Source organism: Oryx dammah, unplaced genomic scaffold (assembly GCF_014754425.2).
Source record: "Oryx dammah isolate SB20612 unplaced genomic scaffold, SCBI_Odam_1.1 HiC_scaffold_6, whole genome shotgun sequence".
Taxonomy (NCBI): domain Eukaryota; kingdom Metazoa; phylum Chordata; class Mammalia; order Artiodactyla; family Bovidae; genus Oryx; species Oryx dammah.
In genome coordinates, this window is record NW_024070190.1 from 33068727 (window position 1) to 33083887 (window position 15161).

The following is a 15161-nucleotide window of genomic DNA, read 5'->3' on the forward strand; positions in this document are numbered from 1 at the left end:
CAAGGACTTCAGGTCCTATTTCACCCACAAAAGTCCTCAGTGACCAGGTAGGAAGCCACCTAATCATCTGGACCACAGCTATCATGGGTTCAGTTCAGTTCAGTTCATTCGCTCAGTCGTGTCTGATTCTTTGCGACCCCATGAATCACAGCACACCAGGCCTCCCTGTCCATCACCAACTCCCGGAGTTCACTCAAACTCATGTCCATTGAGTTGGTGATGCCATCCAGCCATCTCATCCTTTGTCATCCCCTTCTCCTCCTGCCCCCAATTCCTCCCAGCATCAGGGTCTTTTCCAATGAGGCAACTCTTTGCATGAGGTGGCCAAAGTATTGGAGTTTCAGCTTCAACATCAGTCCTTCCAATGAACACCCAGGACTGATCTCCTTCAGAATGGACTGGTTGGATCTCTTTGCAGTCCAAGGGACTCTCAAGAGTCTTCTCCAACACCACAGTTAAAAGCATCAATTCTTCGGTGCTCAGCCTTCTTCACAGTCCAACTCTCACATCTATATATGACCACTGGAAAAACCATAGCCTTGACTAGACGGACCAAAAAGGACAATTTCCAGGGAATTTCCTGGTAGTCCAGTGGTTAGGACTTCATGTTTTTACTGCAGAACATGTGGGTTCAGTCCCTGATCAGGGACCTACGATCCCACAAGCCATGCAGTATGGCCAAATAAATAAATATTTTTTTTTAATTAAAAAAAAAGGCCAATCACCAGTAACAGTGAGGATACAGTACACTGGAACCTCACACACACTGCTGATGGGCGCATAAAATGGCACAGCCACTCTGGAAAACAGTCTGGCAGTTTCCCCGAAAGATGGAACCTAAAGTTATGACTCAGCAATTCCACTCCTACAAAAGACGTCCGCACAAATACATGTCATAGCAGCTTTATATTCATAATAGCCAGAAAGCAGAAACAGCCCATGTCCATCAACTGATGAAGAGATCGACAAAATGGGATCTATCCATACAACAAGAAGAGGGTTTAGTCATAAAAAGGAGTGAAATACTGATACATGTTACAGTTGAATAAACCTCAAAAATACTACACTCAGTGAAAGAAGCCAGTCACAAAGGACTAAATACTGTATAACTCCAAGTATATACAATGTCCAGAAGAGGCAAATCCCCAGAGGTAGAAAGCAGACTGGTGGTTGCCTAGGGCTGGAAGAAGGGAGGAAATGGGGGAATGATCACTAATGGGTACGGGAAGCTTCTTTTTAGGGCAATGAAAATACTCTAAACTTGATTGTGGTGATGATGATTATAAACCCTCTGCATACACTAAAAACCATTGACTTGCACACTTTAAATAAGTGATTTGTGTGGTGTATGAGTTACACCTCAAAACAACTGCTATGAAAAGGAGAGAGCAAGGAAACTATAGCCAATATCTTATAGTAACCTTTAATGGAAAATAATCTGAAAACATATATATATTACATATATAACTGAATCACCTTGCTATGCCCCTGAAATGTTTTAAGTGAACTATACTTCAATAAAATATATATATTTTTTAAAAAAAAGAGCAAAGGAGAAAGCAAGAGGGCAAGACACGACATGTTAGACCCCCCTGTGGCCCCCACCCAGGAGTAGCAGCAGCATCTAGAAGCTTGCTAGACACCTGGACCTACAGAAGCAAAAGGTCAGGCTGGGCCCAGAAACATGCATCTAACATCCTCCAGGTACTTTGGAACCTCCTAAAGTTGGGGGCCCTGGCTTAGAGTATGCAGCGTTCAACTGCTCTTCAGAATTACCTAAGTTACTTTAGGAAAAGATCCATGCCTTGGCCACCCCCATCCCTAGTAGACCAACTGAATCAGACTCTCTGGGGATGGAGCTCAGGCATGGGCCTATTTTAAAGCTCCCAGGTGAATCTGTTGTACAGCCAGGGTGAGAAGAATTGAATTGGAGGGTGTCTCAGGCCCCTCAGCTCTTGAGCTCTTTTCAGTTTAGCCCAAGCGCAGCTCACTGGGGCCACCTGGTGGCCACATTGGGGAATGACTCTGTACCCTGCTTCTGTCCCAGACCCTTACCCCCCTAATCACCAACCCCAGGGATGGGGTTCAGGGGTTCCCCTCTTCCCACAGCAGAGGTTGGCACCATCCTGGCCTTTGGAATAGAGGTAAGTGGCCAGATCTTATGGGGAGGAAACGAGAGTCCTCTGCTGGTTCTGTTTCCCTTAAAACACCCCAAACTCCAAAAGCAGCCAGAGCATCTTCTGCACTTAGTCTCAGCCACCCCACCCTCCCACTGCCAACAGAGCAGAGCCAGCTTACCCATCCAATCTCATCTCTGACAATTTCCAGCACAACTGTGTTCGTGGGCACCGAAGCACCTTCACCACCTCTGAACTCTCTCTGCACTTTTCCAGCTCCTGGCCTTTGCCCACGCAGTGCCTCCCATCTGAAGCAACGCCCCCTGGCTCTCCTTACATCAGGACGGTTCAAGGCCTACTCTGCGGCACCTCTCCTCTCTCCCCGAGGCTCATGCCCTCCTGATGCCCCCTCCTGCACCCTGTGTGCCCCACAGTGAGCATCCATGGCTGCAGAGCTCAGAGGAGGGGAGGGTCTATCAGCTTTGGTGGGGTGGGGGGACCCCTGGATTGCCTGAAGGCAGTGAAGAGCTAGCAGGGCCAGAAGGAAGAGGCTGAGTGTGGTCAGCGTCGGGAGGGGACCGGCGGTGTTCTGAAGCAGAGCTAGACATTCCTTTCCTACCACTCAGGCCTCTAGCTACAGAGAGAAGTGGAAGCTTGGTTCTCTGCTCTCTCAACGTCTCCTGCGCAGGAGGCACTCAGGCTCTCGGTTCACTGCTGCCACCTGGTGGCAGAATACCAGACCGCCAGGAGGGAGACCCACAGGCAACTTCAAAGGGAGCTGTAGCCGCGGGGAAAACTATCCCCTTTCCCGTGGGGAAAACTATCCCATCTTTCCCGCGGGGAAAACTATCCCATCTTTCAAAGCTCAGCAAAGTCTGAAACTCCTTAACCACTTTCCCCACCCCAAATTTGGTATCCCTTCCAACTGACCGCTGACCCTGGGCATAACCTGACCCCAGGTGGCCTGCCTCCAGCCAAACACCCTTTCCCCCATCCGTGATCTGATCTGTGACCCTAAGCAAAGGTTGGCCTGGATCAGCCATTCACAATGCGTGCCCAGGGCAGGCTGAGCATGGGGCTGGCTCGGAGCCACCCCTTCTTGGGGACCGCTGCCCCACCGCAGGTCAGCACCCATGGGGGTGCTCACTCACTTGGGGCACAGTCTTCTCAAAGCTCCCGCTCCCTTCACAATTGTCCCCTCCCACACCAGCACCCTCCTCTGCCCAGCAGACAGTCAAGTTCACTGGGTCCGAGAGGAACAGAATTAGACAGGTCAGTATGCTCCACACAGAGACCAGAGGCCCTGAGTCTGATGGCCAGAGCAGCCCCCATGGGTTATGTGACTGCCACGTGTAAGAATGCCTGGGACCATGGTTTACTAAAGGGCTTGTTTTTTCTAAATCGGCTGAAATTCTGAATTTTTATATGAAATCTGGACTTTTATAGAAAACTTCTGATTTGTATAACTGAATGCTCAGTCCCTCAGGCAGCATCAGCTGTGAAAACACTGGATGGCTTTCCTGCCGGATATTAAACAGCCGCTGCCCAGGACCCATCCACCCACCTGCCTCCTGCCCAGGACCCCCAGGGCCTCCCGTGGCCCAGAAACTGGAGGGTGAATGCCTGGCACAACAGGGATCGAGGACAGGGTGTTCCGTCTGAGCAGTCACAGCCTTGACGGGTCCCAGGGCCACAGCAGCTGCCGGATCCTCTGAACCTCACCCCTGCACACACCCCAGCAAGCACCGCAGAATCCAGCCGGGGAAAGTCAGGGCTGGGCGTGCTTCCATGGCAGGGATCACCCTGACTTCCAGGAGGTGGAAAAGGGACTGAGAGCCCCTGAGGGTCCTGTGGGGCGCCCTAGCCACCTCACACCCAGGTCAGCCCCTCCTGGGCTGTGCACGCGGGGACGGCACGTGGGCCGGGGCTCACCTGGCGGAAGGTGCAAATGATGATCTCCCGCAGGTGGTAGTGCATGGGCGTCATGGTCTCGCTGACCGTGTCCAGCGCCGCATCCACCTCCCTCTTCACCCGGTGCCCATCGGGCAGCAGCTGCACCACCTTCATCACCACCTGGGGCCAGAGGCAAGGGGTGAGCCAAACGAAAACCAAGTCGGGGTCCTCCAGCGCCGGCAACTGGCTCGCCCACACTAAGGGCCGTGCTGGCCCTCATGGCCCCTCACTTCTCAGACAGGGACGGGACCCAAGGCCGTTCCCGGATAGCTCGGAGGCAAGGGCTCCCGAGGGGCTTATTTTTTCAAGCAGTAGGAACCTTGCTTCAAATGGAACCTTATCCAGGACTCTAATCCATAAAACGGATAGTTGTCGTGTAACTGGAGCTGGCGGGGTGAGCAGCAGGTGTATGATAAGCCTCAGGTGGGGCCCCACTGGCTCTCCCTCCACCCTGCAGGCACTTTGGGGACACACCCAGCTCTGGGAAACCCAGTGTAGACAGCGTTCCCTTTACCTGGGGAGACTGAGGCCAGTTATGGTCACTCTGCAGTGCAGGGCTCCTCCCACCCTCCCAGTCACTTGCTGTGGATTTCGCTCTGACTCATTCTACCCTGCACCCCCACACCCTGCGCCAGCAGCAATCCAGGCCTCCAGAACCCCCAACCCACTGCAGCGGCCCCGCCTCCTCCCCCTCACTGGTAGCCAGAGAGGCCTTACAAAAGTATAAGTGTGAGCACTTCCTATTTGGGTAACTTCAGTCTCTTCCTGGCTCCCTTACACTCAACATAAAAACTGAAAGCTTCCCCACGTCTGCAAGGTTGCCCAGTGTCTGACCCCGCCTGCCTCCCAGCCTCACTCAGAACTCCTCCTATGGGCCCAACGCCTTCCTGGAGCCCTCTCAGTCTACCCACCCCCAAAGCCCACATAGTCCTTTCAGAGCCCCGAGGTCGACCACCACCTACACATCCATCTCACGCACCCACGTGCTCACCTGTTCACATCCACTCCCCACCAGACAAGGAGCCCCCAGACCCCCAAGAGCAAGAGATTTTCCACCTAGGAGGCGTTCCGTGGGATGATGTAAATGAACAAAAGACCAAAACCCGACTAACTCAGCTTTTCTCTCAATCTAACCCATCTCCACAGCTGCGTCCTAGGCTTCCCTCACCCCTGTGTTTCTCAGAGGAACTGGCCCTGAGCTGGCACACCGGCAGGGTGGAGCTACAGCCCAGTAGGAGGAGAGGGGTCATCACCTGGAGGACCCTGGGCTAATCCAAGCCTGGATGCCGAGCTCTGGGTGGGACACCTCACTGGAGAGGAGTATGGACCACAGGCAGGCCCCCAGCATGACCCCGGGGCAGCTCCCCAGCAGAGGGCTGCAGCTTTTTCAAATGCAAGGCACCAAACTCTTAGCCTCTCCTGGTAAATCGTTCCTCCCCTTCCTCTCCTTGGCTCACCAGCACCAGCCGGAAACCCAAGGTCATCCTGCTGTCTTCCCTCTTTGCCCTACCACTAATGGTCCCCAAGACCGACCAGTGGGGACTGGGCTCCTGTTCACTGGGCAGGCTCATCCTCACTTAGGCCCCAGCTTCCCTTCTCCATGTCTTCCTCCACACAATGGCCTCCAGCATAAGACTCTGATCCCAACCTCCCCTACTTCCCTGCTGGCCTCAAGGTTAAGATCAAACACACAGTGTGGCCCTCCAAGGTTCTCACAATCAGTGGCCCCCACCTTCCATTCTGCTCAACCGCAGCCTCCCATAGCTCCTACCCTTTCCAGACTCCCTCCTCTGCACACTTGATCCTTTCTGCATACTACCCCTCCCCACAGCCCCAGGCAGACTCCTTCTAAAAATGCACTCAAATGTCACCTTCTCCACCCTGGACTCCCCCAAGCTATACCCTCAGCCCTCAGCACCAATGTCTATTTCAGCCCTCTTCATACTCTATTAAATGCTCCCCACTGGGCTATGGGCTTGACAGACCTGAATTAATCACAGAGGAAGCTAGTCTAGACATGAGGATGCTAGAGATGGTTGAGGATGTGGGTATAGAGTATTCTTGGGTCACAGGATGTAACGTTAGAACACAGATTCAGAGGCTGACTTCCTGGCTGTGCTCTGGTCCCATCCCATCTCTGATGTGGTTCTAGGGTGATGAGCTTGGCTCCCTGCATCAACTGGGAGTAGTCAGGGCACCTAACCCTTGGGGGCTGTGAAGAGTGGAGAAGGAAGCACATACAGAGCTCCTGGCACAGGACTGGGTGTGAATGGAGAGAGTGCTAACTACCACGTCTGAAGGACTCGCAGACTTGGAAATAAACCATCATGTATACAGTCAAAAGATTTTTGCCAAACCATTAGATGGGGAAAGGACATTCTATTCAACAAATGGTGCTGAGAATACTGGATATCCACATGCAAAAGAATAAACTTGGACCCTTAGCCGTATACTATATACAAAAATTAATTCAAAATAGATCAAAGGCCTAAATTTAAGAGCTAAAGCCATAAAATTCTTAGAAGAAAAGCTTCATAATACTGCACTTAGCAACGACTTTTTTGGACATGACATCAAAAGGACAGAAAACAAGAAAAAAAATCTACTAATTTCATCAAAATTACAACTTTGGGGACTTCCTTGGCAGTCCAGGGGTTACGGCTCTACACTTCCACTGCAAGCAGGTGCGGATTTGACCCTTGGTTGGGGAACTAGGATCCCTCATGCTGCATGGTGTGGGAAAAAAAAAATTGAAAACTTTTGCATGAAATGACACTATCAACAGAGCAAAAAGGCAATCCACCGAACTATCACATATCTAAGAAGGAATTGATATCCAGAATATATAAAGAGTTCCTATAACTCAACAACAACACAACTTAAATCAAAAATGAGTTGAATAGACATTTCTCTGAAGAAGATAAATCAATGGTCTTAAAACAAATGAAACGACATCCGACGTTGCTAATCATTGGGGAAACACAAATCAACACTGCAGTGAAGTATCACTCCACACCTACTCAGAAGGCTATTAAAAAAAACACACATACACACAGAAAACAACCAGTGTTGGAAAGACTGTTGAGGAACCGGAACCCTTGTACTTTGCTGGTGGGGAGGTACATGGTGCAGTTGCTGTGGAAAATAATACGGTTCCTCAAAACTTAAGCAGTGAGTTACCAATTGATTCAGCAATTCCTCTTCTGGAATTGAAAGCAGAGACTCAAACAGATATGTGTACACCCATGCTCGCAGCAGCGTTACTCACAATAACCAAAAGGAGAGGACAACCTAGGTCTCCAGAGACAGATAAAATGGATAAATGAAACACGGGCAGTACTGACAGTGGAATGTTATGCAGCCTTTTAAAAGGAAATCGTGACACTTGCTACAACATGAGTGAACTCTGGAGACATCATGTCGAGTGAAATAAGCCAGTCACAAAAGGACAGAGGCTGCACGATTCTCCTCACAGAAAGCACGTAAAGTTGTCAAATCCATGGAGAGAGAAAGTAGAATGGTAGCTCCCAGAGGCTAGAGGAGGGATGATGGGGAGTTAGGGGATATGGTGAGTCTGGCCTGAGGAAAAAGTTCTGGAGATGGTGGTGAAGGCTGTATAATAGCGTGGATGTACTTAATGCCAGAAGGCAGGTTCTATGTTACGTATATTTCACCACAATAAAAAAATCAAAGGAAAGGAATCCGTGAATCAGCCAGGAAAAAGAGAGAAGTGGTCCAGGGCAAGGGGAAAGCATATGCAAAGGCCCAGAGGCCGAAAGCGCTTGGGGCGGTTGAGGCGCTGCACCGAGGCCCGGGTGTCAGGACGGCAGGGAGGGGCAGGGCGGCAGAGGGGCACTGGGGAGGCTGGCCTGGTAGGCAGGAGCTGAGCACGACGCTGACACTGGGCAGCCCCATGCCAACTCCTGAGTTCCACATGCCCCGTCCGTCAGACAGGGAGGGACATTGCCACCTCCCTGCAGGGTGTCGGGGAAGATGACACATGGCAGGGCAGAGTACCTGGGTGGCTGAATGTGCACGGTCAGTGCAGTCCATCCAGGACCCTGACCTGAAATGAGGGTGGGTGGAGTATGGCCCTGCACAAGGCCGCCAGCCACAGCTGGGCCCCAGGTGCCTGTGAGGTAGTCGTCAATGTTGCCCAGACGAGATAGTGGCCAGTGGCCTCCCGAGGGCACACAGCCACCCAGCAGCAGGAGCAGGAAGAATGGGGAAGGGTCCGGCCCCCACTTCTCACAGCCATGTGCCCGGGCCCAGAGCCAAGCTACCCTGTGCCCTGGTTTGCTCATCTGCGAAATGGAGACAGGGAAGTGCTGATAAGAGGAGGTGGAAGAAGGTGATGGCCTTGGGAGGAGCTCTGAACATCCCTCCAGACCTGCCAAGGAGACTCACCCTCTCTCCTCCCCCAGGTGTCCCCCGGGACCCAAACTCACCTCAAACTCGCCCTTGGTGAACTTGGCATCAGGCACGCTCACGAGCTCTTCCTCGCCCATCTCGGGGAAGCCCTGAGAGAGGACAACTGCTGGGACTGGGAGCCCAGCTACTAGACCGCGCCCTCCCCCAGCCCCGCGCCCAGAGCCCCTACTGAGGGTCTGCCAGCCCACACGCCGTCTGCCCAGGGCTAATGGGAGGGGCCTCGGGGACCACACCGGGCACCAGCTCGGCCCCCCAGACCATTCTGCCTTCGCCAGGGTTCCCCAGGTACCAGCTGGCCCCCTGCCTGGGCAGACCCCTGTCCTCACATACTCTGATGTGCCAGAAGGCAAGCACAGCCACCACCATGGCGGTCGTGGTCCGGCCCTGGCCGCTGAGGCAGCTGAACACGAAGCCAGTACCCGGGTCCTTGGCAAGGGCAGCCTGCAGGGCCCCCAGCAGCCGGTCAAAGTCCTGCACAGGGAAACCGAGGTCGGAGTCAGTGGGTGCTCCTGCTGCGCTGATTCTGGGCTGCCCTGGGAGTGCCTGTCCAGTGCCCGGTCGTGTCAGGCTCATAACCTGGCATTGCGCCCACTCAGCTCACTGAGGTACACACAAGACCTTGTGCGTGTAAACAGCCACACCCCCATATAACCTGGCATTGGACAGGTGAGCGCACACAAGCACACACCTGAGGCTCCGCCAGGGAGAACATACATATTCCCATGTGCTGTGCCCCCAGGCCACATGTGGACCCCCAGCCCTACTGCCCACCGAGGTGGATCCAACCCGGGTCCCAGCTTCAGGGCAGTTTGGACCTTAGCCAAGCACTGCAGCACATGGCCGCTAGGGGGCAACAAACCACAGGCAACCAGACCACAGAGCCAAGCGTGGGGGAGACACAAGCCCGCCGCCACTCATCACACCGGCACACAGCAGGCCGGGGGCAGACACAGCCATGCCACCCAAACAGCGGACACATCACACAGGCACACAGTGACCCCCACACAATACACGCCAGGCACACACTCCACACAAACCTTAGAGACACAGACTACACAGACATACACACGCACAAACCTATAGATACCACACGCACACACAAATGCCCTCCGTCACGCAAAGCATTCTGCAGCAGCCCCTCCACAAACCCCATAGACACACCACCTCACAGCACTCCCCAAAACCTGCTCTCCATACGTCCCCTGGTAAAGACAAGCGGCACCTCACAGCCGCCAGATACACGTACCTATACACACACTCCACAGTCACACTCACAACTACTCTGAACACACACAGACTCCACCAACAGCACAGACATGCTCACCCACCCCACAGACACTTACATCACATAAAACACACACACGTGTGCACACACATAAACACAAAGCCTGGAAGGCACGTGAATAAACCATGGAGGCCACTCTGAAAGCGTGCAGTACAAGCTCTTAGTCCCTCCGGGGAGCTGTGCCCACAGCCAAGACCCAGGCCCGAGGGAGACAGCGAGGGCGTCCTCCCCCCAACGGAGGCCTCAGCCGCTCGGCCCTCTCACCTCCTCGCGAGGGGCGCAGAAGTCTGGGACGGGGATGCGGTGGTAGGTGAGGCCGGGACAGGCCCCGCGGTGCTGGCTGAAGACCTCCTGCATGGTGAGGCATGTCTGGAACCTGTGGGTCTGCGGGCCCTCGGCACCGGGGGGAGGCCTGGTCAGGTGGGCCTGCAGCTGGGTCTCCAGGTTCTAGGGGAGGGTGGGACAGAGGGCTCAGGCCACGAGGCAACCCCCAGGCCAGCCCTGAAAGACCAGAGCTGGCTACGGCCAGGACTTGGCTTTGGGGCCTATCACTGCCCCTTCTCAAGCCTCCAGGTTTCTAAGCAGACCGGGGCTAGCACGACAGTCTTGAATCAACCTCTCCCTGAGATGCTCCTCTCGGGGCCCGTTTCTCCAACTGTACAACAGGAGCATACAAGCTTCTGAAGACCCTTTCAGGCCAGCTCCCCAGAAGGCCTCCAATGGGGGTGCGGTACAAGGCAGGGGAGCCCCACCTCCAGCTGGTCAGGGGCCATGGGGGGCCCGGGCCGCCGCAGACTATGGGTTCGCCCGTCACACTCCAGCACAGCCTCCTCCCTCAGGTTGATCCACACGACTTGCTGCAGTTTCCTCTTGGAGTCGGTCAGGTAGGCCAGGATATTCCCCAGGGCCTGGGGGACAGGAAGGCCATCAGTGAAAGGGCTCAGTCACCCTCCCCCGCCCCACAAGTGTGCCCCCCAGGGTGGTCACCTTGGCACTGGGCTGGGCCATGCCGTAGATGGGCAAACGGGGCACCCGGCGGAAGTTGGCCACGTCCATCTCTCTGATGGTGCTGAGTGCATCTGGGGAGACGAGGTCATCTGCCACCTGAAGGGACAGCAGCAAGCCTGGGACCCACAGCAGCCACTGAGGTTCGGAGCCTGGCCCCAGGTGGGCGTGGGGGGTGGGGGATAAGACCAGCACTTGACGGTTTACAAAGCACTTTTGCATGCGTGGAGCCTTATAACCACCCCAGCATGGACAAGAACGATGGTGCCCACTCTCCAGATAAGGAAGCTGAGACTCAAAGATGCGACGCTGGCGGCAAAGCTACCAGAAACAATTCTCCTCACTCCCTGCCCAGAGCACTTGGGTTTGAGAAAGAAGAGCAGATACTGGACAGTAACCAGAGCTGCAAGCACTTCTTAAGGCCTGAGAATGGCCCCATTTTGTTCACAGGCAGATCCCATCACCCATCATCATTGAGGGCAATGCTTAGCCCAACCGCACAGGAATCAGGGCTGTAACCGATCCCAGGGCCAGCCCACACCCGCTCCCACTTCCCTAGTCAGGCAGGCACACTCACCAGGGAGCCCAGGGCGATGAGGTCCCTGGGGGCCACAGGCCCCGCTGAGCTTAGTGTCACAGGCAGGCGGTACAGTTCAGGATGGACACACAGCCAGCGGCTGAAACTGAGGGCAAAAGCCAGCGGGTACTGCAGCCCGAGGCAGAGAGAGACGGGATAGGCAGAGAGAGACGGGATTTCAGGGGCACAGGGCCAGCCCAAACTCTTCCTGCCTACCCCGTAGTGGGGGACCCGGGAGACAGCCATCACAGCCCAGAGCAGGGGCAAGGGGGTGGGGAGAGAGTAACAGGATGTCTGGAGGGAGATCCCTCCAGGCCCCGATGCCCTGGCTAAGGATACAGAGACAGACCCAGAGGAAGGAGAGATGGGGCCTCTCCTTGGCTGCCCTGCTCAGGGACTGTCCCCCCATCTGGGTCTCTCCTTGCTTCCTCCATTCCCACCTTCCTCTGAAAGCAACAAACGTCCCCACTCCCCTCCCCAGCTCCACAGAGGTCCCCACCGACCCCATGCCAATCACCGAGTGGGGAGACTTGAGGGGCCCCAGGAGAAGGAGGTGTGTGTCCGCTCATCCCCCAGCCCCACCTGGTCATGGAGATAGTAGTTAAACAGGATCAGGTAGAAGTAGCGCTCCAGGCTCTGAAGTGCCCTCTGCTGGACACCGGGCTGGCTGCTGCTTCCCTGAGAGGGAGGGACCCAGAAGGGCCAGCAGTAAAGATGGGGCAGCTCAGGCCACCCAACCCCATCCCTGGAAGTGAGGCCTCAGAAATTCCCAGAGGGCAATCTACCCTGCCCTTCATAACACTGTTTTGCCAGGCTGGAAGTTCCTGCAAGCATCTAACTCTATCCCATTTGCTGTGGTTTATCCGTGTTCAGGGACCAGAGCTGCTGCTGGACCAAGCATTCCAGTTCTCGATGAGACTGTGCCCAGAGAGGCTGGGCCTCGCTGCATGGCCCCAGTGCCACCCACACAATCCATGCTGAAGCAGCAAAGTGTATAAACACCCATCCCTGAGCCAAAGGCCCCGCCTAAGAGCTGTAACCCTCCCCACCCCAGCATCCACTGGGCAGGGGGGCTGTCACAGAGAATTCCAAGGGTCCTTCTCTTCACCTGTGGATCTCAGACTTCTGCTGCTGGGTCAGCACCACCTTCTGGAGGGTAAGTGAGATTCGTATAGGCCCGGAAAAAGAGGCCATGCCCTTGGATGAAGTTTACTCCCACCTGTGGGAATCTAGGCCTGAGGTCAGCAAACTTATTTCTAAAGAAGTCCAGACAGTAAATATTCTAGGCTTGCGGGCTACCAGATCCGTGTTGCGACAGCTCAACACTGCCAAGGCAGCACACGACCTGTAGCCTATATACAAATGGATGGGTGAGATCTCATGTCAACAAAACTTATTTATCAAAACAGGTGGTGGGCTAGATTTGGCCTGTGAGCCACAGTCTGTCAAGTCCTAATCCAGACTTTATAAGGTGGAAAATCCTAAATACAAAAAAGCCTCATTTGCATGAAGCAGTTCAGTGCAAAGTAGGTACCTTGGTGACTCCACTGTGCAACAGGAAGGGGCCTGTACATAACAGCAGGGGATGCCCGGGAACAGGTGCTCTGTCGGGCTCCCTTCTGAGACTTTATGGCCTGAGCTCCCCTAACTCACAACAACCCTATGGAGTAGTTATTGTTATTGGCCCCATTTTATATGTGGGGAAACTGAGGCACAGAGCAGTGAAGGAGGTTGGCCAGGCCCACATGCCTGTAGGTGGCCGAGCCAGAAACGGAAGCCCGGTAATCAGGCCAGAGCCCTGCTCCTAACCTACAGGCCAGGGAATGCCAAGCCTCACAATGGCTTTGGTTCCACAGCAATAAATCTCCACGACGACAAGCAGGGATGACATGGAAAAGACAAGAGTTACATGAAACAAACATGCCCTGGGCAAGCTACAGAAGAACATCAGAAACATGGAAACTGAAGGAAGCCAGCCCCAAACGCTCCTAGCAGCTGTGCTTGGATGACGGGCAGTTTTACTTCATCTCTAATTTCTCAAATTTCCATAATGTTGCTTTTAAAAGATATTTCTTTAAGCATTAAAGAAGAAAAAGGCTCTGTGGGCTTTAGATTCTTTCCATGAGCTGTGTGCAAATACTGTCAAGCCAGCCTCCTCTCTCCAGAGCACGGGCACAGGCCTGCTGAGACAGCCCAGAGGGCATCGCTCTTCCAGAAGATGGGCTGGACCTAACCCCAGCTTTCCCAAAGCAACAGCAAGCGTTTCATCTGCAGAGGGGCCCCGGAGCAGCCTGGAAAGCGTCTACAGTCAGAGGCCTCCAGCACCTCGCCAGCAGCCCCTTCCTCCATCCTGTTTATTCTGCAGTGAGGGGTCCTAATCAGGGAAAGGAAACTTCTCTCTTCCTGCAGGCCCAGCTCCCTATCTCCCCTCTGAAAACTGCTCTCTACTCATGGAAGCAGCAGCAGCAATCAAGAAAAGCCAGGCTGAAAGGGGCCAGTCAACAGGCCTCACCCAACAAGGCTGCCAAGCTCCAGCGAAAGCAGCAGCTCTCCGCGCCTCACCTGTGCCCGGCTGCCTTCCAGCTCCCTCTGGTTTCCCAGGACTACTTCCTTCAGGTCGTGCAACTCTGCACAGGCGGCGATGGCTCTGTCCACCTGGTGTCAGGGACCGGGGCAGGGGAGAGAGGACAGAGGCAGGGAGGGAGCAGAGCCAAGGAAAGATGGCAGGAGGCAGCAGAGAGGGGCAAAGAGAATGACCGGTTAGGAAGGGAGGGCTGGGGAGGAGAGCTCCTCAGCAAGGGCAGCGAGTGCTCCCCACTGCCCCCACCCCCAGCTCTTCGCCCAGTCCCCACGCTCACCTCCTCCACCATCCTCCTCCCCTCGGGCACCATGTGCAGAAAGCTCTGGACCACCTCGAGCTGCTCCATGGACAGAGGCTTGGTCTTCACAGGGGCAGCCCTGACAGGCAGGGACAACAGCAAAATCATCGCTCCCGAAGGCCGCCGTCAACACCCTCCCATTCACCTGGACTGCACTGGACTACACGCTCAAGTTTCCCTTCCAAATCAGGTAGGGGAAACAATAGGCCTTTGCCCTGCTGGGGAAACCGAGGCCAGAAGGGTCAAGTGACTTTCTCCAGGTCACCCAGGGAAGTCTGTGCCAACCAGGAAAGGAGCTGCCGATGCCTGATATCCAGCTGTAGCTCTGGGTTTCTGATGTGTCCCCAGCATCCTGGGGAGGCCCGCCCCCTCCTCCCCCCATCCCCGCAGCCCTTTGGGGCACTGGCTCCCATGCCACTCACTCTGGCCGGAAGGCAGTCCCACCATGGTGAAACAGGACGAGTGTGCCCAGAACCATGCCCAGGCTGGCCCTGCCCACGCCCGTCTGGCAGCTGAAGAGGAGAGCAGGGGGAGGCCCATGGGCATCTTGGAGCAGCAGCAGGCTGGGGGTCTCCTGGGAAAGGACCATGAAGAGCAGGGAACAGTGTGACCGGAAAGCCCTCGGCTGAGGACCAAGTTAGGATGCGGGTGGAGGGGCATCGTGGCATTGATGCCTCCCCCTGGTCTGTGGCAAGATGGGGACAGACCAGCAGCCTCTGGAGCAATCCCACGGCTCAGCCTGCTCCACCGGCCCCAGGAGCACAGGCCCTGCCCCCTTCGCACACTCCAGGGGGCTCAGCGAGGCCCTGGAGGTGAGAACTACTTAGAGGAGACACAGGGCCGCAGCTACACTGCTATGCAGTTTACACTGCAGATTCAGTACTGAGCTCCCAGGGACGCACAGACCGCAACAC

General features: G+C 55.1%; 1 protein-coding gene across 4 annotated transcripts in view; it reads right to left on the reverse strand.

Moving 5' to 3' along the window:
• Positions 1-15161, reverse strand: part of PALD1 (phosphatase domain containing paladin 1) — a 92198-nt gene that overhangs the window by 17833 nt on the left and 59204 nt on the right. For all 4 annotated transcript variants that reach the window (XM_040242553.1, XM_040242551.1, XM_040242552.1 and 1 more), the window contains 11 exons: positions 14670-14821; positions 14227-14326; positions 13931-14023; positions 11951-12046; positions 11369-11497; positions 10774-10890; positions 10539-10694; positions 10051-10233; positions 8832-8972; positions 8519-8590; positions 4050-4190 (listed from right to left, as the gene is read on the reverse strand). In XM_040242553.1, the coding sequence (XP_040098487.1) occupies positions 4050-4190; positions 8519-8590; positions 8832-8972; positions 10051-10233; positions 10539-10694; positions 10774-10890; positions 11369-11497; positions 11951-12046; positions 13931-14023; positions 14227-14326; positions 14670-14821 (1380 nt within the window). The remainder of the gene's footprint in view (positions 1-4049; positions 4191-8518; positions 8591-8831; positions 8973-10050; positions 10234-10538; positions 10695-10773; positions 10891-11368; positions 11498-11950; positions 12047-13930; positions 14024-14226; positions 14327-14669; positions 14822-15161) is intronic.